The sequence below is a fragment of the Leucoraja erinacea genome, chromosome 13 (assembly GCF_028641065.1).
Source record: "Leucoraja erinacea ecotype New England chromosome 13, Leri_hhj_1, whole genome shotgun sequence".
Taxonomy (NCBI): domain Eukaryota; kingdom Metazoa; phylum Chordata; class Chondrichthyes; order Rajiformes; family Rajidae; genus Leucoraja; species Leucoraja erinaceus.
The window spans coordinates 42,987,343-43,009,516 of record NC_073389.1 but is presented as its reverse complement, the minus strand read 5'-3'; the positions used below and the strand labels follow the sequence as shown (position 1 = coordinate 43,009,516).

Genomic DNA, 22,174 nt, shown 5'->3' with positions numbered 1-22,174 from the left:
TTTCATCTTTAACAGACTCTTTGGACCACAACGTCTGCGTCGAACATGATGCCAAGATCTTCCTTTACATTCTTATAGAAACAGTATTCATTCAAGGTAGGCATATTTGCATGTCCATAGCTCTTTAATGTAACTGCAAGAGCCTGTGATGGTACAAATATTGATTAAATTTGGGTTCCTTTTGCATTGTATGAATGTGGATTCCTAAACTCTACAGTGACTGAAAAGTATTTAAGGCCCAGACTCTAGTTGTGATTCCATTTGTCTCCTTTCTATCTCTAGCCTTTGTCCACCAACCTGTTAATCAACCCCCCCCCCCCCCCCAATCTGTATCCACCTATCACTTGCCAGGCTTTAACCTGCCCCGCCTCTTTCCCAGCTTTCTCTCCCATAACAAGCTTGAAGACGGATCCCGTCTTGAAACATCCCCTATCCATCTTCCCCAGAGGTGCTGCCTGACCTGCTGAGTTACTCCAGCACTTTGTGTTCTAATCTCTCCCAAATACCTCATTTGTGTAGCTAAATGGCGCTTCAGCAAATAATTTCCCACTACTTTAGATATTATGGTGTTTGTAGTTTTTTAAATAATGACTGAAACATAAGCTCAGGAAAAAAAGCCAGTGAAATTTCTTATAACATTTATACATCCTTTTCACAAGCTCACAGTTTTTTTTTTCCTATATTCTCTTCCAAGCCTCATAATTAGATTTATATAAATGGAATTATCAACTGCTGTCAATGTATTTAGTCAATCATACCCTTTCATTAACTTCAATACATTATTATGGATCCTTAATCTATGTGGTTCTTACAAAACCACAAGTTATCAAATGTTTCATTGCATTTGTATTTCTTTACCCTAAGGAGCATTATACCATGTCTAAGACTTTATTGTTCTCCCAACTGCATAGAGTCCAATGGTGGATACAATACTCTCATTGAGGTCCTATGGTTTTACATTTTCAGCATTAACTCTTGCGTTGTGTACTTCTTGTGATTAAAGTAGAATTTTTCTCGAGTTGCTGAAGGCCAAAATATTGCAGAAGATGGAAATTTGAAAGAGAAAGAGAAAGACTATGCTGAGAATGCTGACATTTTTCAGATCTCACTCTTACTGTCTGACATATTGGTTCCAATGTTTTACAGTCACCTGAGATCTTGCACAGAGGATCTTCAGGCTTTTATTAAATTCCAGCTTAATATCAATTAATTACTGTCTAATGATCCGATACACTGTTTTCATTTTCTGTGTTCTAACACTGTTCCTTAACCTGAATTGTTGTCCATTATTTTGATTTGCCAGTGTTATCTGATACTTCTAAGGGTTTTTTTTTTAAAGTGGAATTTTGCACACTGCCACATAACAAACTTTCACATTACATCATTGAAAAAGTTGCAGTAGTTTGTGGTTAAACTATTAAAGTCTGAATTTCAGAACACGTTATCTTGCTGACCACAATGTTAAGGAGTGGATTTAACGTTTGGAAAATAATTGTTTCAAAAATTCTCTGCAACGTGAATTGTATCTACAATATCAGACTTTCTTATCTGATGGAACTTTTGCAATTTCCTTCCTCCACAATAAACTGTAAAATGCTACCTTAAAGATTCACATCCATACAAGTAGCCAAAATTTAGTAAGCGTATTTATTGGAAACTTCATCCATTTCCTATGAATGATTTATATCGATACAGACTTAAGATGCAAGGAAATGATCTATGCTCTGGTTGTATACTTTACACGTCATCCACGATTACTTACAGTTATACAGTTATACAATCCATGCCCTCTTCTCACCCACAAGTCAGCCAAGAACTTAATGTCTCAGGTGGAACGGGGGTTTTAGAGTGGAACATATTACATCAACATCATCAATGGGAAGTGATACATTTCCTCCCTTTGTCAAACTGGAGTTCACTTGACTCAGCACTGGAACACTGGATGCCCATTCTATTTCAAAGCAGGCCATTTTACATAGACCTTGCTCTACTTCCAAAGGCGACTCTCCTTACCAATAAATTGTATTTATTTCCACTGAACTATGCACATAGAACTATTTAATCTTCTGAAAAGTAAATTTCCAAAACGGCTACGAAGACGTGATTTACAATTCTTCTTGTACTGTGGACAGTTTTGTACTGCAAATGTGGTAGAAGATTAAAAACAGCTAGAAGCAAATGTGTAAACACTCTTGGCAGGGATCTCTGAACCTAAATTTAAAGTTTGTGGGTCCCATCCTTTAATTAAAAAGTGTCCAGCGAGGCACCAATCTCAATGAGCTTATCTAAAAGTGGTTAGATATTTTTCCTGGATTGCTGGATTCATGAGGGTTCATCTCTCTGGAGAGGACACTTGTTCCCAATGATTCCCTTAATGAAGGCAAAACTAACGTGCATTCACATTTTTGAGGGCAGGGTCTAAATTCAGCTCTGGCATTGCATGTGAGACTCTCTTCCACCAATTTCACTCAGTTTATTAGACACTCAATGTGCTTGGTGCCTGATGAGTTGAACCTATGAAAAAAATCTAGTTTGGGGCCCAAGTCATGTTCCATTTTAGGCCAGTGACCTGTATTAAATAGTGTAGAGGCTTAGTTTAGGCTCCACTGAAATTCATTTACAGGGTTGAAATTCAGCGTACTTGAGTTCCATCCAGTCCTTCTGTCACACTTTGAACAGAGAATTTTTTATTGTTCTGGAAGACCTAACGATTTACTTAAAGGTAGACACAAAATGCTGGAGCAACTCAGCGGGACAGGCAGCATCTTTGGAGAGATGGAAAGGGAAATGCTTTGGGTCGCGACCCTTCTTTACCTATCCATGTAATCAGTCCCCAAAGGGCGTTGACATCAACGAGATGGAGAGGGGTTAGGTGTATGTTTCCCAGCAGTTGGACAATTTTCACAAGACAATTTTCTCAAGAAACACAAAAATAAACAATCGTCACTATCAACTCCCAATAAAAGAGTAATTTCTTCAAAAAGGAGGTGAATATTTAAATGCATCAAAAATAATGCTGATCCTTTACAGCAACGTGGCCAGTAAGCATGATTGATAATTCACTATATACAACTCCATTAAATGTTATTTGCCTCAGTTAAACTTAAGATCGCTACCAAATCCAAGGCAAGTCTGTTTTCAAAGAAGTTTTTAAACTTGTGATTATAATAGAAATATGTTTGTGTTAAACATGCACGTCCAAGATTATTTTTTACACTCAGGAATACTCATTTAGTTCATCAGGCTTCTCCCACATATAACAAGATAATTTCTGACTCAACTCAGTACACCTTCTTTCCCCTTAAGCACCAATAGGTCTGTTTTGCAAAAGATTCTAGCAATCCCACATTTAAAACTAATGGCTGGTAGAGCAAAAGTTGGCATCTGCACAATGCAATTCCAAATCTCTCCCATCCTGTGTGTAAAAGTATGTCTTAACTCCTGAAAGAGCAGTCTTAAATTCTAAGACTCTACCCTCAAGGCTTTGATTCCCCAACCAGTTTAAACACTTAACCCTTGGAATCTTGATACAAATATGGCTAAACTGACAGTAGACACCAACCAAAACAGTCACTAAATTAATTCTTATTCTTAACACTCACTTTTAACTCGCATCCATCCATCCCTGACTCCACTCTCCTGTGCTTCATTTTTTAGACTTTTCACAATTTCTTACTTCTCAGGTCAAAAGGTTGAATACCCCATCGCTCTTTGAACTGATAGAAGAATTGATGGAATTAAAACAAAACATCTTGACTGCATAACAGTTCCATTGTTCAATTACAAAGTAGGATTTTTTGCATTTTTGTTAACTTGAATTACCCTAGTCAAAGAATTGAAACAAATAAATGTACATCATATACATATTATCAGTTTTAATTGTAGACAAAAGTTACTAGTGAAGTGAATTGCCCTGGCTATTGTAGCAGAAGGGGAAAATCTGTATTGACCAAGAGACCATTGCCTCAGCTCCTAAGCTTCAGAATACAACAGAACTCTGGCCTTTAGAGTAGTTGAGGGTTAATGAATAATCAAGCATTGTAAATTACTATAGACATTGATATTTTTTTCTATCCAGACAACACAAAATGTATTCATACCTACCCCACTGAATTTTTGGAACTTTTGTGATGAGTGGTGCCAGGATTTTGGCTGAAACTATGTTTGATAGTAAATCAAATCCTGCAACTGAAGAACTATGCTCACAATTGCTGGCTGGTTCTCACTGCAATACTGTGCATGGTTTGTTCTGGATTCCTTTTGATGAGATTTCTTTGCAGAATCCTCTTTCACATCATAGTAGAAGCATTATGTTGCTGAGGGTCTCTTGTGGCTCCCTTGACAATTTCATCACTTTCTTGGCACTCAACATATTTCATGATTCTACAAGAAGAGAGTTGGTTCTGATGTAGCTGAGGCAGAAATTCAATTCAGACGTTTCAGGTGACACATTCCTACCTCAACGATGAAGTATTTTAAAAAGGGGCACCGTTTTCATGTTTGACTGTATCTTTGTAACTAAATTCTCATCATTTGACAGCACAAATATTTCTTCAATTGCAAGAATACTTGTTTAAAGTCTTGAACAAGACCACCACTTTTGAAGAGTTCAACATTTCAGCCAATGGACTATTTCTCATGCAGAGACTTAAACAATGATAGTTAATAGGTTGTCGAACAATAAAAAGCACTGCAATTGTGTACGATCCTATGCTTAGGCAGAATAATTATTTTCACACCACAACATTCAGTGAACTGACAAATATTTTCAAGAGCTTTTCTGGCTAAATCATGTTGGATGGATTTATATTGTAACATGATCTGAACTAAGGAAACAACCGTGGATGTAAGTGAACTCCACTTCTGAAATTTGGTTACCTTGACTTCAGTGGAATCAAATCGTTTTGTGCACTTATGTTTTAGCATAAGTGACAGAGGATGATTTTGTTTTAAAACTGAAGACAAAAGAGACTGAGCATGCTGGAATCTGGAACAAAACAAAAGAATGCTGGAAGAACTCTGCATGCCAAGCTGCATCTGTGGAGCCAAAAGCTGTACAAAGTTTGATCCGGAGACTCGACCCAAATTGCAGAAGTACATCTTTTGCCACCACAAATGCTGCTTGAGCCCTTCACAGTGTTTTTGTTCCTTAAATTTGTATCTCTGTGATTTCTCCAGAAATAATCAACCATAGCTGATCTTCCTGGATCAACATAATGCCACTAACCATATTGATCACATGAAACCACTCCACAGGTAACCCTTTCTTCCATCAAATATTGTTGCATGATGTTGAAAATTCAATGCTTATTGATCTTCCCAAGCTAGGTCTGTGTAATGTAGGTAAACTGCTAACATGCCTTGTCAGCAGCTTCAAATAAACTAAATCAAAATACTAAAGATGTTAAAATTATAAATTAAAAGCAGAAAATACTGGAAATGGACAGCAGCTCAGAAACAAAATGGTGAGAAACACAAGAGACTGTAGATGCTATAATCAGGATGAAAAAGCAAACTGTTTGAGGAACTCAACAGGTCAGGCAGCATCTGTGGAAGCAGGAGGATGGTCGCTGTTTGAGGTCGAGACCCTGCAATAGGGCTGAGAGTGTAGAGGGAAGATAGCCAGTATATAGAGGTGAGAGGGAGAGATAAGGGGTGGCATGTGAAAGGTGGAACCTGGTGGGTAGAGAGATGATGGAGCTCAGTGGGGGGGGGAGAGCAAGAAGTGGTGTTACGACACAGCGACTGGTGGGTGACGGGCAAGAGGTCATAGAGAACAGTGGCCTGGTCTAAAAAGTCATCGATTCTTGGGTACCAGTGTGCTGCTGCAACACTACTAGCAGATGGTAAAGCAGGACTGATGGAAGGGTGAAAATAGAGTTTTGCCCTCTGTCATAGCGGATACTGATTTCAATGATAACATTCGGGGACATCTAAGTTATTAAAGTTAAAAAGGATTAAATGTGGGGAAACAATTAAAAATATATATTTTAAAAATTACAATGAATCCAAATAATTGAAACATATCTTACTTCTAACACTGTTCAAACTGGTACATGATCTGAGTGTCAATTTCCCAGTGTAATCCAGAGATGCTGCCTGCCCCGCTGAGTTACTCCAGCATTTTTTGTCTATATTAGGTTTAAACCAACATCTGCAGTTCCTTCCTTGATGTGAAATTATGGGGCAGGCTTGAAATGCCTGATGGCCTACCCCGTTCTTATTTTCTTGTGTTCATCGAGGTCCAACTTTTCAATGTCCACTGTTGGTAAAAACCTTTTTTAAAACCACTTTTAGCATCATTGCTGCAAAGAAACAGTATAGTAATGATGCAAAACATAGTAATTTAAATCACTAAGTGAAAAGTGATACCTTTCTACAGGGGTAGACTGGTGGATTAAATACTTACATTATTGTCTTCATATGTAATAGATATATTCAAAATGCTCAATAGTAATTTTTTAATGACAACAATATTTTTACCTGAAAGATCAAATTTATGGACATTGAAAAAATTCATTTTCCCTTCAACTTAATGTTCATTTTATTCAGACTTAGTGAAATGTATAAACACAAGCCGAAGGAATCTAACATGGTCACCATGGAATACATTTCAGTTTCAGAATATTTCTGATCAATGGTCTGATCCAGTGATCTGGAAATTTTTAATTTACCATAAAATAGATGAGTTCATAAAACCGTTCACAGTTCCCTGAAGCTGAGGTCTGGCCAAAAGATTTCACCCTGCTAAAAATATCAATTTTTGAATTCACAATGCATTTTAGATCAATCGGTTTCCTTCATAGAAGGAACGTAGCTAAAATGGATCTATAGAAATAAAATAAAAATAACTTTGTCATTATAATAATGGCTTTGTTGAAATAAGTCCACGAATTGCAAATAGCCAATACATTCATTCTGATGATTTTGAGCTCCGTAGATATCAGTAATACAGATTAAGGTTCCTCACAACAGGTACTTCTAAGCCTCCATTCATCCAGATTTCCTGTATTATCCTGTCTCGCCGTTCTATCCTCTCAGCTATTTCTGCTGCTTCTGCACTGCTGGATCCTGTGGTCCCATATAATTTTGTTAATCCTTCAAAAGTAAAGTCTGAGGAACTCACTTCTTCATCATCATCTTCATCGGTACTTTCATACTCATCACTGTTGCTGTTGCCTTCAACATCACTATTGTCCTGACAACAGTCCATTTTCCTGTGGTAAGTTTCCGGTGAGTCAATTTTCTTGTGGTAAATTTTACGCAGGTCTATTCTGCAGAATACTTGAATTATGATTGCACACAGTGTGAATATTAATCCAATGCAGACACTGGATACAAACAACAAACCAACTATTTCTGGGTTATCTGCAACAACACAAAAAAAAATGCTATTATTTGACACAAATTATTGATAAATGATGGAGAGGAGAGGAAGAGTACAATACTACTTGTGTAGAAAGCATGGTGGAGCACTTTAAATTAAGCAGCAAATTGCATCACTGAGCTATGGGAAGAAGGCAGAAGAATGGGGTTAGATGGGAGAGATAGATGTCAGCCATGATTGAATGGCATAGAAAACTTGATGGGCCAAATGGCCTAATTCTGCTCCTGTCACTTATAACCTTTGCAACATGGTATCTTGAATTCTTTGAACTTGTTGAGCTCCTTTCAGGTTTGCACACAGCTATTTTTCAGCAATATTGCCACAGAGGCTGTGGAGGCCAAGTCAGTGGATATTTTTAAGGCAGGGAAATAGATTCTTGATTAGGATGGGTTTCAGGAGTTATGGGAAGAAGGCAGTAGAATGGGGTTAGTAGAGAGAGATGGATCAGCCATGATTGAATGGCGGAGTAGATTTGATGTGCTGAATGTTCTAATTCTACTCCTATTCCTTATGACCTTATATATTATTGTTTGGACAATATATGCACCACCCATGTGTGTGCAATTCAATAAAACTTACATTTGCACGTTATTAGATTACTATATAGTTTATAATCTGGATAACGTGCAGGTATTCTTTCATTTTTATGCTTTCACAAGCAATATTTTGTATATGGGAAAAGTAATATTATAACACTTCCTTAAGAATATGGCATTGCATTTTTTGCTCAGCCAATATATAATATTCATACTTTTTTCTATTAAATGTTGATAATGAATGAAATATAATAAATGGTGAAGACTACTATTATTTTCAGCCAACTATTTAAAAGTGTAACAGTGAGAGTTCAAGGTATGCATGTTCCTGTTAGAGTGAAGGGCAAAGGAGTAAGAAACCCTGGATGATGAGAGAAATTGACACTCTCGGCAGGAATAAGAAGACAACATGGGTCACGTATATGTAGCTGGGATGGACAAGTTCCTTAATGAGCTTCTGTTGTTACCGCAGAAAAGACATGAAGACTAGGGAACTTGGAAAGGTTAATGGAGATATCTTGAGGTTAATCCATGTAGCAGTCAGTGGTGCTGGACATTCTAAGATATGAGCATTTAAAAGCCAAATCTACAGGGAGAGCGTATACTTTATTCCTTGGAACATAGGGAATTATATAGATGTATAAAATCATGAGGAAAATAGAGAGGGTGAGAGGGTCAATACTTTATTCAAGGTAAGTAAAGCAAGAAGTAGAGAGTATAGGTTTAAGGTGAGAAATGACAGATTCAAAAGGAACCCGAGGTAACTTTTTCAGAGAGGAACGAGCTGCCAGGAGAAATAGTTGAGGTAGATAAAAGAACTATATTTAATTGACAAAATATAGTTATTGTATCTGCCTCAACCACTTCCCTGGGCAGCTCGATCCATATACCATGGACAGGTGCACGGTTAAGAAAGGCTTAGAGCAGGGGTCGGCAACCTTGTTTCTGCATAGGGGCCGGGACGCATGTCTGTGAGCGGATGGCGGGCCACATCTATCACGTGTACACATGGATCCCGCCCCCATCCCGCCCCAGATGGCAGGCATGAAATCACGTGTTCACAGAAGGTACACAAAAATGCTGGAGAAACTCAGAGGGTGAGGCAGCTTCATGCAATCCTTGCATGTCTCACCCGCTGAGTTTCTCCAGCATTTTTGTCTACCTTCGATTTTTCCAGCATCTGCAGTTCTTTCTTAAACGTGTTCACAGAAGGTGCGCAGCCGTGCCGGCGGCTTTGCGCAGGATGGGGTACAGCCAGAGCTCGGCCGCGCACTTGGGGCGGGTGCTCGGGGGGCCAGATGATTACGGGGAAAAACAAATCAACCTGTGGGCCGGATGATTTCGGGTTACGGGCCGCATTTGGCCCAGGGGCCATAGGTTGCCGACCACTGGCTTAGAGAGATATGAACCAAACGCGGGCAAATGTGACTAGCTTAGATGGGACATCTTGGTCGGCATGGGTGAGTTGGGCTGAAGGACCTGATCTGTGCTGTATAGCTCTATGACTTTAAATATTTGATTTGTCTTTCAGAAGGATATTTGAATTTGGTATTCAAACTACCAACTTCCATGGTTATTTTATATATTTTGAGCTCTAAGCTTTTTTAAACCATCGTGTACAATTTTGCACACAATCAAATGCTAATTTTTATATAATAAAACTAAAAAATATTGGAGATGTTCATCATCTTCTGTAACTTTGCTCAATTTAAGTATTTCTTCAAAGAGCACCAACTTGGGATTACTACAGTTCTATATCAATTAAAATATACTAGAAAAATGAACACTTACTTTTAATATAAGCAAATATAAGCAGGGTGCCGATTACAATTTTTCCTTCTTTTGTTGAAAGTCTGGATTCTTGAGGGCTCAAAGACTTGTTGGCTATGGATGTACAAAGGTAAAGAAAATTAATTGTAATGAGAAAAGGAAGAGCTTGTACCTCAAAGTGATGTACATGCTATGAAATAATTTTAAAGTTTACTCAGTATTTCAACAAACTTTTTTCAAAGAGAGATCTAACTAACGGCACTGAGGTGAATTGCCCTTTGACTGATTTTTACTTCAGTGGTGTTACTTGGCTGGATGTCGGCAAACCCTCTGACAAATATCACAGAATGTTTGATGTTTATTGATACTGCAAAGGACACGTTCATTATATGGCTTCAGAAAATGAAGCTGGACTTCCAGTATTTTCCACATAGTGTGTAAAGAGTATGATGTAAAATCCTTGCCTCCGGTGACTTTTGGAATGTACCACTCAAATTCAAACATTTCCCATTGAATAGTTACATTAAAATGATTCTGTACGAATGCCAGTAAATATTCCAAGATATCATGTTATCAGTAATTGAACTTTTACAGCAGTTATAAACCCACCATTCTCATTGTAAATCCACGAAGGTGCAAGAGCAGAGAAACCAGGATCAGCTTCCTGTAGCAACAATTTGGAAACTGAAAAAGACGGAAAAAATAAATCAAATAAATTTCAAAATAGCAGTTGCATTCATTTATCTTAATGTAGTTAAAAATTCTTATTCCCATTCTCATACTGACCTTTCCGTCATGGGCCTCTTCCATTGCCAGAGTGAGGCCACATGCAAACTGGAGGAACAGGACCTCGTATTCTGCCTGGGCAGCTTACAACCAAATGGTATGAACATTGAATTCTCCAATTTATGTAACCCCTACAACTGCCCCCCCCTACACCCTTTCTCCCCCACACCCCCCTCTCTTACCCACCCCCAAGCCCTCCTGTACCCCAACTGGTCTTTTTCACACCAATTTCTCCTCTCCCCCTCCACCCACAATCCTTCCACTGGCTTCACAATTCGCAACTCTTCAATCCATTTGTTTCACACCTTTTGGCTTTAATCTTTGGTCTTTGTTCCAACCATCTGCCTATCAAAAATTCCCTTGACTGTGTCTACCTATTACCTGCCACGTTTTGTTCTGCCTCTCCTCTCTCTCAGCTTTGTGATAATGTGTGATAAATGAATATATATACACTGAAATGGGTGAAAAAAGTGAGTGATGTTTAATTAATTTTTGTTTTATTGATAATGGGTGGAGGAATGATTTTAGCGCACTAACGGGCTCTTCAGGCCACTACATCACTGCCAATAATCATGCCTTTCAATACTAATCCCACTTGCCAACATTATTTACATATTCCTATATGCTCATCCAAGTACCTATCCAGATGCCTCTAAAATATTGTTACTGTTCCTGCTTCCACCACGTCCTTTGAAAAATATATCCCTCAGTCCCTCTTTAAATTCCCTGTCTCTCTCCTCAAACCCAAGCCCTCTATTGTAAGACACCCATACATACCATGGGAACCAAACTCAGCCGATCCAATCTCTCATTTTGACAAGGCCACAAATCCAGTCAAAGTCCTTGTGAATCTTTTCTTCACCCTCTCTAGCTTAATCATGTCTGATGAAGAACTTGGAGGTGAGGCGGGACCCAAGGATATGTGTGTGCGTGTATATATAAGATAATATTATATATATAATATATTTAATCTACATATTATATACACATGTGTAATATGACATATTCATTCATTCATTCATAATATATATAAGGCATAATATATAATTATATATATATTATAATAGGGATATGCAAACGTAGTACTCTGTAAACAATATAATAAACAAAAAGTTCAGTATATATAAGGAGGGAGAAAGAAAATGGGGAATTATAGACCAGTTAGCCTTGGGGAAGCCTCTGTAGTGGGGAAGATGCTTGAGTCGATTGTTAAAGATGTTATAGCAGCGCATTTGGAAAGCAGTGACAGGGTCGGCAAGTCAGCATGGATTTATGACGGGGAAATCATGCTTGACTAATCTTTCAGAATTTTTTGAGGATGTAACAAGTAGAACGGATAAGGCAGAGCCAGTGGATGTGGTGTATCTGAACTTTCAAAAAGCCTTTGACAAGGTCCCACACAATAGATTAGTGTGCAAAATTAGAGATAGAGTACTGCTTGGTAGACTGGAAGCAAAGAGTAGGAATTAATGGGTCTTTTTCAGAATGGCAGGCAGTGACAAGTGGGGTGCATCAAGGCTCGGTGTTGGGACCCCAGTTATTTACATATATATTAACGATTTAGACGAGGGAATTAAATGTGACATCTCCAAGTTTGCGGATGACCCAAAGCTGGGTGGCAGTGTGAGCTGCGATGAGGATGCTATGAGGCTGCAGGGTGACTTGGATAGGTTGGGTGAGTGGGCAGATGCATCGCAGATGCAGTATAATGTGGATAAATGTAAGGTTATCCACTTTGGTGGCAAGAACAGGAAGGTAGATTATTATCTGAATTGTGTCAGATTAGGAAAAGGGGAGGTGCAACGAGACCTGGTGTGCATCAGTCACTGAAAGTAAGCATGCAGCTACAGCAGGCAGTGAAGAAAGCATGTTGGCCTTCATTGCGAGAGGATTTGAGTTTAGGAGCAAGGATGTCCTACTGCAGTTGTACAGGGCCCTAGTAAGACCGCACCCGGAGTACTGTGTGCAATTTTGGTATCCTAATTTGAGGAAGGACATTATTTTTATGGAGGGAGCGCAGCATAGGTTCACCAGGTTAATTCCCGTGATGGTGGGACTGACATGATGAAAGAATGGATTGACTGGGCTTGTATTCACTGGAATTTAGAAGGATGAGAGGAGATCTTATAGAAACATAAAATTCTTGAAGGATTGGACAGACTAGATGCAGGAAAAATGTTCCCAATGTTGGGGGAGTCCAGAACCAGGGGTCACAGTTTAAGAATAAGGGGTTGGCTATTTAGGACTGAGATGAGCAAACATTTTCTCATCCAAAGAGTTGTGAATCTGTGGAATTCTCTGCCACAGAAGGCAGTGGGGGCCATTTCACTGGATGTTTTCAAGAGAGAGTTAGATTTAACTCTTAGGGCTAAAGGGATATGGGGAAAAAGTAGAAAAACGGGGTACTGATTTTAGATGATCAGCCATGATCATATTGAACGGCGGTGATGGCTCAAACGGCAACATGGCCTACTCCTGTACCTATTTTCTATGTTTCTATGTTACCTGCAATGTGGCAAGCAAACTACACTCAGTACTCTAATCATAGTACTCCATGTGGCCTACCTAATATTTTGTACAACTGTAACATGACATCCCTACTCTTGTACTCAGTGCCTCAGCTCATGAAGGCAAATGTGCCATATGCCTTCTTCACCATCCCATCCATGCGCTATCATTTTAAGAGAACTATATACTCTCATCTCCTGGTGTCTCTATTCAACAATACTCCCCAGGGTGCTGCCATTCACTGCGTTTGCCCTGTCCTGATTTAACTTCCTAAACTACATCACTTTGCACTTTTCTTGAGTTAAATTTAAATCGATTTATATGCACGCAGACCTAATTACATTGAATTTTCAGTTCTGGTCATTCTTATTAGAGTCCTACCATGCCACAAAAGAAATAATGAAAGCTCTTGTGAATTCTGAATCACTTCTCCCTGAAAATAAATATTTTAATGCTGAAACTATTTATTCTTACCACATATATAGACGACACTGAGATACTTCTGCATTCCAGGTAAACAAGGGTCTCCAAAATAGTGGCTACTGACAATAATTTTGCAGTTTTGTTTACCATAACAGCTTGTTGTTACAACTTGCAAGGCAGTGTGCGACAAACATTCTGTAACACAGGAAAACAAGATATAAATTAACAAATGCATTAATCAACAACACAGAGTGGTGTAAGTTCACTCTTATTGTGCCTCCACATTTGTCACTGGAGATGGCAGTGTCAGCGGTCCTGTTAATGTAATGACCGGTGGCAACAGGTTGCTTCGGTGGGAAGGAGGGCTTGAGCGGATGCAAATCCAAACCAGTCATTTTTCTGGCTACATCTTTAGAGTGTCAAAAAACTACTTTTCATCTTTAAAATTGTCGATCAATTCACTTGATTAGTTACAGCCCGTACCAAACAAATCTGTAAGAGCAGGGATTAATTCACTTTTAAAACATTTGATTGAGATTACATGTTTTGTTGAACCTCTGCCACACAACAACCATTGCCATGGATTATAACAAACAAAAAATCTAATTTATGATAATCCTCACTCTCTCTCTCAAAATTCATAACATATAAAGTCCAAGATTTGTTCTCCTTTCGAAACAAAAATTACCTCTCCTTTTGTGAACCATGTGTTATGTGCCATCTAATATTGGAACCTTTGCATTGCACCCATCGAATAGCTCACCAAATCCCAAATGTAATTGGACCACTCCCTCGGTAGATTTTATTACACTGATAACAGTCATAGAAACATAGAAACATAGAAGATAGGTGCAGGAGTAGGCCATTCGGCCCTTCGAGCCTGCACCGCCATTCAATATGATCATGGCTGATCATCCAACTCAGTATCCTGTACCTGCCTTCTCTCCATACACCCTGATCCCTTTAGCCACAAGGGCCACATCTAACTCCCTCTTAAATATAGCCAATGAACTGGCCTCAACTACCTTCTGCGGGAGAGAATTCCAGAGATTCACCACTCTCTGTGTGAAAAAAGTTTTCCTCATCTCGGTCCTAAAAGATTTCCCCCTTATCCTTAAACTGTGACCCCTTGTTCTGGACATATTGCAGACTTCATCAAATTCAAGTGGCTTTTTTCATATTGACATCTACTGCAAAGTATAACCAGAGTAGTACCTGACATTTTAGCTCAGCATGGCAAGATGAGTACTTCAAGACTGTCTCCAAATGGTATTCAGCAGATCATAACTGTTAAAGAATTCTGGACCTGAAACACTAACTGTTTCACTTTCCATAGATGCTGCCTTACTTACTGGGTATTTCCAGCATGTTTCAAATTTCCAGCATCTGCAGTTTGTTTTTACTTTCAGTCTCACAACACTTTGGCTTCAAATCAGTCAAACAATTCCTTACAAGTAGGGTTGGATTCTACAGTAGAATAAAAGGCTTTTCCTGTCTTTGTAGAAATGTTTTAGGTTTCGGGTTATGATAACGAAAACATGTTTTCGGCAATTTAAAAAAAAAAATTATCTCCCTGCTGTATTTGTTAACAAGGCTGGGACTATCCCAACATTTAAGAAACAGTTATGCAGGTACATAGACAGGATCTCAACCCGAAACGTCACCCATTCCTTCTCTTCAGAGGTGCTGCCTGTCCCGCTGAGTTACTCCAGCATTTTGTGGCTACACGGACAGGACAAGTTTGGAGAGATACGGGCCAAACGCAGGTAGGTGAGACTAGTGTAGCTGGGACATGTTAGCCGGCGTGGGCAAGATGAGCCAAAGGGCCTGTTTCCGCTGTATCATTCTATAACTCTAGGTAGATAAAATTGCATTAACGGCTTTAGGGATTTTTACAATATAAAATCAGCACGGCATCCAATCTAAATGCTACTTTGATTATAATGCATCTGAGAATGGGAAAGAGAGCAAAGGAGAGCACGCGAAAGAACAAGAGTGAGTTGTGGTATCTCTCTTGGCATCTATATAATTACGATAGTCTCACACCTCTGAATGCTAGACTGAATATATACTCCAGATTCAATGATTCTGAAACACATGATCCAGAAACAGAAGCAAACAAATTAGAGATCTTATTTCCCATCAGGACATATCAGATTGTCCATTACTTTGTTCATTACATGCTCCCATTTCCTCATGAATTCATGAAAAATCTATCAGATTTGGCTCTGAATCAAACTCTGTTCTAAGGTTAGCACATTATCATTTTGACTTTCGTTGTGATGCTTCAGCAAAATTACATACAAAAAATGCCAAGCTGTTGCATCAACCTTAAATTCCTCTCCTGGAGTTATTACACCCACATCCTGATTATGATTTTGACCAATACTACAATTGAAATAAATCACTTTTATTCTTGAATTGTTTAGGAGAATTTGCCAACCATATTGACCTATCTGTCTGGGAAAGTAATGGAATCCTGAATGAGATGTGTGCCTGTCTAGCTGTTTACACTATCCAGTTGTGTGAATACTTAAGCTCAAAACCTGAAACAATTAGCAAATTGCTTGCCACTGATGACTGAATGAAGATTTTACGAATATGGTGAGGTTTTTTTCTGTGGCAACGTGATTGTGAGGAATATAGATCCCGTGTGGTGTGAATATTATCTGCTGGAGGAATTTAACAGTTCAAGCTGCAGCTTTGGAAGCAAAGGGATGGTTGACTTTTCGGGTCATGATGCTACATCCCTCTGACTCCACAGATACTGCGAGACACCGAGTTCCTCCAGCAGTTCCAGAATCCGCAGTCTCTTCTCCCTCCCTCTTAGTGTAGCCTTGCAAGTAGACTGCTGAGACACAATGGGATTGTGTGAAGAATCCTGGGCTGTAGGCATGGTAACACCTCACCATTAGCTGAAGCCACAACCTGCAGCTCAAAATTCAGCCAAAGTCCTGAAAAACTTCTGAGATATAAAACTTGATCAAGACAACTAGAGCAATTTAAAAGCTAAAATAATTAAAATCATAAAAAATAAAAAATATTAAATAAAATATTGCAAATACTCTCAAACAATTTAAGACTATTCAAATGAACTCAATAGATTATATCAGTCTCTACTGTGTTTATAGTATTCAACATAATTTTTAAAGTTGCAAAACAGATGTTTTATTACAATTAAAAATAAAACTGACTTAAATCAGAGAGGAATCACTTAAAACTGTCACCATATGGCAAACACGTTTCACAACTGCAAATTGCAGAAAGTATGCGAATTACAATGATTACCATTCATTCTCATTCTTGATCTGGTTGGATGCCTTAGGGTGACTTACAATGTTATTTTTGATCTGGGGAGATGTCCAACAGTGACTTACTATGATCCACCTTAAATACTTCCCTAATTGTACTTGCAGAAATACCTCATGGTTGAGTACCTGTAATCCTTTTAGTGCACTCACATCCAAGCATAGATGTGAATGTACTAGAACATATATAATATTGGCTAGGACTCAAGTTACATCAAGCGCAGCCTTATGCAGGATTTTCCTGGATGTCCAGTTGGACATGGAGTAACCTTCTATTCCAAACAACTTCACAGATACAAGTAGCATGTGATTAGGGATTCAAACATTGCTGGGAACCATCATCTTGTCAGACATATGAGCAAGCTAAGAAAAAACGATGTGACTATAAAAGCCAGTCCAGGTTCTTATTGGAGAAATATGTCTTTTAAATCAAACCTGATATCCTGGCAAAAAAAAAAGGCAATGGCCTAAAAGGTGGGTGGCACAGTGGTGCAGTGTTAGAGTTGTTGCCTTACAACGGCAGAGACCCGGGTTTGATCCTAACTAAGGGTGCTGCCTGTACGAAGTTTGCACGCTCTCCATCACCATCGTGTGGGTTTTCTCTGGGTGCTCCGGATTCCCCCCACATTCCAAAGACGTGTAGGTTAATTGGCTTCTGTAAATTGTCCCTAATATGTGGGATAGTGCTAGTGTAGGGGTGATAGCTGGATAGTGTGGACTCGATGGGTTGAAGGGCCTGTATCTACAAAATTAAAAACTAAATCATATTTCCTTTTGAAAGAGAACTCCACTACAAATCGAAATCCACCAAGATATGCAGACTTTCAATTCTCCAAAAACGCTCCAGTGGCATGGGTTGTTTATGGAGAGACATAGAACAGGAGACCTTCAACTTTGGGTGCTTCGGTAGCAGAAACGACCAACCTAATTTGGAATTAGGAATGTCTCATCTGAGATTACATGCTGATGGTATGCGAGTAGTGTATTGGTAGCCTGGGTATGACAGAGCAAAAAAGGATCCTGTCATGGGAGATGGGAAATTTAACTTCAGTTAATTAAATAATATATAAATTAATTCTTAAAATGACCTTAGTTATGATAGAAACATAGAAACATAGAAATTAGGTGCAGGAGTAGGCCATTCGGCCCTTCGAGCCTGCACCGCCATTCAATATGATCATGGCTGATCATCAACTCAGTATCCCGTACCTGCCTTCTCTCCATACCCCCTGATCCCCTTGGCCACAAGGGCCACATCTAACTCCCTCTTAAATATAGCCAATGAACTGGCCTCAACTACCCTCTGTGGCAGAGAGTTCCAGAGATTCACCACTCTCTGTGTGAAAAAAGTTCTCCTCATCTCGGTTTTAAAGGATTTCCCCCTTATCCTTAAGGGATGACCATGAACCACTCAAATTATTATAAAAGGTAATCTGGTCCACTAATATATTTTATTGAAGGAAATATGTAACTGAAGTCCCCATAATAATAAGTATGGTTCATAACCGTTCCTGTAATGGTCCAGCAACCCATTTAGCATGGGGTGTAGTGTGATCTATCTATAATTGTTCTTTGTTTTCTTCTGTCCATGTGTGGAGGGAAGGAAATGTTCAAGGAGAAATATATCAAGAACTTCAATTAAAAACCAGCAACACCAAACACCTTCAGTATGGGAACTGAAAGTCAAAGATTACTTTGTCGCAGTCAGGCGTGCAAAGATTTGTATTTAAAAAGATCCAGAAATTGTGAAAAAATATCTGAAAGAGAAAAAGCACGTAGCTAGATTGATGCTGAGATGGTCATAAAAATTATTAATAATAATGTGCTGGAAATACTCAGATGGCCAAGCATTAGTACAAGACTCCAATTATTATTTTCCATGCACTGCTTGATTGGTATATGCAGCTAGTTAATACACAAAAGGACACAAAATACTGGAGCAACTCAGAAGGTCAGGCTCTGGAGAACATGGATAGAAAATGATTGGTGGCGAGGTCCTTCAGACTTCTGAAGATGGGTCTTGGCCCAAAATGTCACCTATCCATGTTCTCCATGAATGCTGCCTGACTTTCTGAGTTCCCTGAAATGGATAGTCATAACAGTTTGAAGAAGGGTCTCGACCCAAAACGTCACCTATTCCTCTCCATAGATGCTGACTCACCCGTTGAGTTTCTCCAGCATTTTCGTCTACCTTCTGAGTTACTCCAGCACTTTGTGTCCTACTGCTTAATTAGTCCATTAATACTATGGATTTTACAATATGCATTAATCATAGACATTAACTAATTCATCAATCAGCTAAGATAATGCATGTATTGTTAGGGTGATCAACAAAACTAGCAGTGCCCTGATTTCATGCTTGACTGAACACCCTTAAGCTAATCTAATTGCACGTTTGGAGCGCGTGTATGACTGTGGATGTACTGGCAATCCCCACATTATGGTGGGCGAGGTGAGAGTCTGTGTTCCTGGAGAAGTTCGTCATCATGATTTTCCTTAGTGTGAAGCCACATCATCTGCGCATGTGTCAAGAAATCTGGATTTATTTTTTTAAAAACATTTATTTACTGTCTCATATGAATTAAGTATGGCTGAATTTTATTTTGCAAATCAATATTTTAGTATGGTCTCAAGCAGCTTTCCGAGGGCAGGACTTGCATAGTAAATGGCAAGGGCCCTTGAGGATGTTGTGGAATGGAGAGCTAGAATGGTATGCACGTAGTTCCCTGAAAGTGACAACATATATGGTAGTGAAAAAGGCATTTAACACACTTGCCTTCATGAATCATGGCATAGAATGCAAGTGGCCATACATTTAAGGTGAGAAGGGAAATATTTAAAGAGAGAAGTTTAAATAAGGGAATTGAAAGACTACCTCACAAGAGGGTGGTGTGCATGTGGAACAATTTGCCAGTGGAAGTGCAAAAGTCTGTAGAATTGCAATGCTTAAAGAACATTTCGTACATGGACAAGAATGGGTTAGAGGGATAAGAGCCAAATGCATGGAAATGAGACTAGCTCAGGTAGGCAACATGGTTGGTATGAATGAATTGGGCCGAAGGGTCTGTTTGCTTGCTGTATAGTCAATCAAAAACCCTCTCACCTGTAACCACCTATCCATTGGCTGGCTTTGTCCTGCCCCCATCTCCCCATGGGAGGAAATTGGACACCTTGGGGAAACCCACACGTTTACAGGAAGAATGTAACAATTCTAGATTCCAACATGTTCCTTACTACTAAAGTTAGGCTAACAGGTTAGTAGTTCCCAGTTTTCTTTCCTGTTTCTGAAAATACTTGTCCACCTTACTGAACAATTGCAGTTTATTTCCAAACAACATATTCAAAAAATAAATTTATGCTCTTCAATTCCTTAAAATATTTATAATGACTTCAGAAGTTCATTTTATCGCTGCTGTTGATTTAATGGATACTGGAATATTACACAACTTGCAAGTAATCTAATGATAACAAGGACAATTAAATTCTTCACGTAACCAAAGTTCTGTACTCAGTATTTTTCATAAATAAATAAATACTGGAAAATTACTGTGGACAAGATTAGATGACAAAGTTTACCTTATTCCTTATCCAGTTTTTAAACCAATAGATTGACCAATCTAAAATCCTGTAATGCATGGAAATTATGTTTAATAAATTGGCATGTTCACATTTTTAAAAACTTGTATTTAAGAGAAGCACATTTTCTAATGTGCCTATTTTAAAATAATTATGTGCAACATTTCTTAGGGTTTGAAATAGTGCCAGTGACATTTAGAGTAAACTAATGATTTCCTGTCAGTTACAAAGACATTGGTTTCATGCTTACCAGCAAGCAATTCCAAGAACTGACTTTCCAGAGAAAAATCTGTGCTATATAGGGGGGCGAGTGACAGTCAATTGTACATGGAGAGCAAAGACAGCAGGATATAGTTTCAACTTCCTTCCTTTTACAAAGAAACAGCAGGATCTTTTCAAGACGTCAGAGAAAGATTTTATAAAATGTTTTCTTTGTATTTTTGGATAGAAAAGGACAACATAAACTCAGCAACAAAGAGCTTTCTTTTAAAGAAGGTTTTAACTATTTTAAACTCAAGTAATCCCTTGGTGGTTTTTCAGTTAGTTTGGTGCACAGTCAGGAAGGGAATCACACAGGGACAGCGGTTGATTCAATTGCTGGCCAATCCTGAGTAAGCTTTGTCAATGCAAGCAGTGGTCTCACTGGTCCCGGGTTAAGAATAAATAATCAATAAGAGCTCCTTTGCATGAAATACTGTTGGCACCCATTATCTCATTTTGCAGTTCGAGGAGGAACTGTAGATGCTGGAGAATCGAAGGTAGACAGAATTGCTGGATAAACTCAGCGGGTGCGGCAGCATCTATGGAGCGAAGGAAATAGGCAACGTTTCAGGCCAAAACCTTTCTTCAGACCCATCTCATTTTGCAGTTTTGAAGATGATTAGTGCGGAGTGCTGCCCCTCAAATACTTGCCCCCTCCCTTCCTGTGCATAAAATTGATTGTGGTGGAACATTGATCTGCTACAAATGGACATTCATTATTCCCGTTGACCTTGTGCTAAGGAATTGATTTTGTGAATTTGGTGGAAGTCTTGCTAATCCACGGTGGCACAATTCAAATGATGAAAATACATCGGGCAACTAGTTTTATTATTGCAATATAATTTCAATATGCTTACCTAAGTGGTCTGTAATAGCAATGAACACTGATGAAATATTTCCCCATCTAAAGTTTGAAAGATCTCTCTTTCTATGTTCCTTTATTTATTTTTATTTATTTGATTTGATTACCCCATTTCCCTCCTCACCATTCTTGTTTAGTTTTATAATCCATAAGGAGGTCAACATTGTCAGACATGAGGGTTTGAGGTCCCCCATGGACCGAAAAATGCCTCGCAAGTTTCTTGACGACCGCCGCAGCAGAAGCAGTGGAGAGCAGATCGATCTCAAACTACTTGTTGACCCCTGTAAAACCTGTCAACAAATCCCCTATGAAACCTGTGCTGGTTGAGTCGTCGCCTGTTAAGAAACTCCCAATGGAGGCCGTGCCTGTGGCGACATCTCCTGTGAGGGGCACGGCTGAAGGCCTGCACTGTACGCATGCAGGACTGGTCAACAAGCTGGTGTCTAGATACGGGGAATATGTCTATATGCAGATCTTGGATTCTAATTAACTATAACCGATGTTACTTATATTACTTGTAGTATATCCTCCATTCCTTTACTGTAAATGATGGTTAATTTTTTACAGCGTTATATACATATTACTTCTGCATGCTTTATGTTTGCCCTTTGGGCAAAAGCCCAAGACGGGGGATGTAGATCAAACAGTGTTGCTGATTTAATCCGTGACTGGTTTTGCTGCTGATGACCTGATCCATAATACATGTCAGGTTTCCCACACCACCGCCACCTTGTGCATGCGGGCAGCCATGTTGTGT

At 39.0% G+C, this 22,174-nt stretch overlaps 1 protein-coding gene across 1 annotated transcript in view; it reads right to left on the bottom strand.

Moving 5' to 3' along the window:
- Positions 1–6,530: 6,530 nt before the first annotated feature.
- The window catches only part of eva1c (eva-1 homolog C (C. elegans)), a 67,641-nt gene continuing 51,997 nt past the window's right edge, over positions 6,531–22,174 (bottom strand). The window contains exons 5-8 of the mRNA XM_055645063.1: positions 13,462–13,605; positions 10,303–10,377; positions 9,715–9,807; positions 6,531–7,368 (exon numbers count right to left, since the gene is read on the bottom strand). Coding sequence (XP_055501038.1) covers positions 6,944–7,368; positions 9,715–9,807; positions 10,303–10,377; positions 13,462–13,605 — 737 coding nt within the window. The 3' untranslated portion in view covers positions 6,531–6,943. The remainder of the gene's footprint in view (positions 7,369–9,714; positions 9,808–10,302; positions 10,378–13,461; positions 13,606–22,174) is intronic.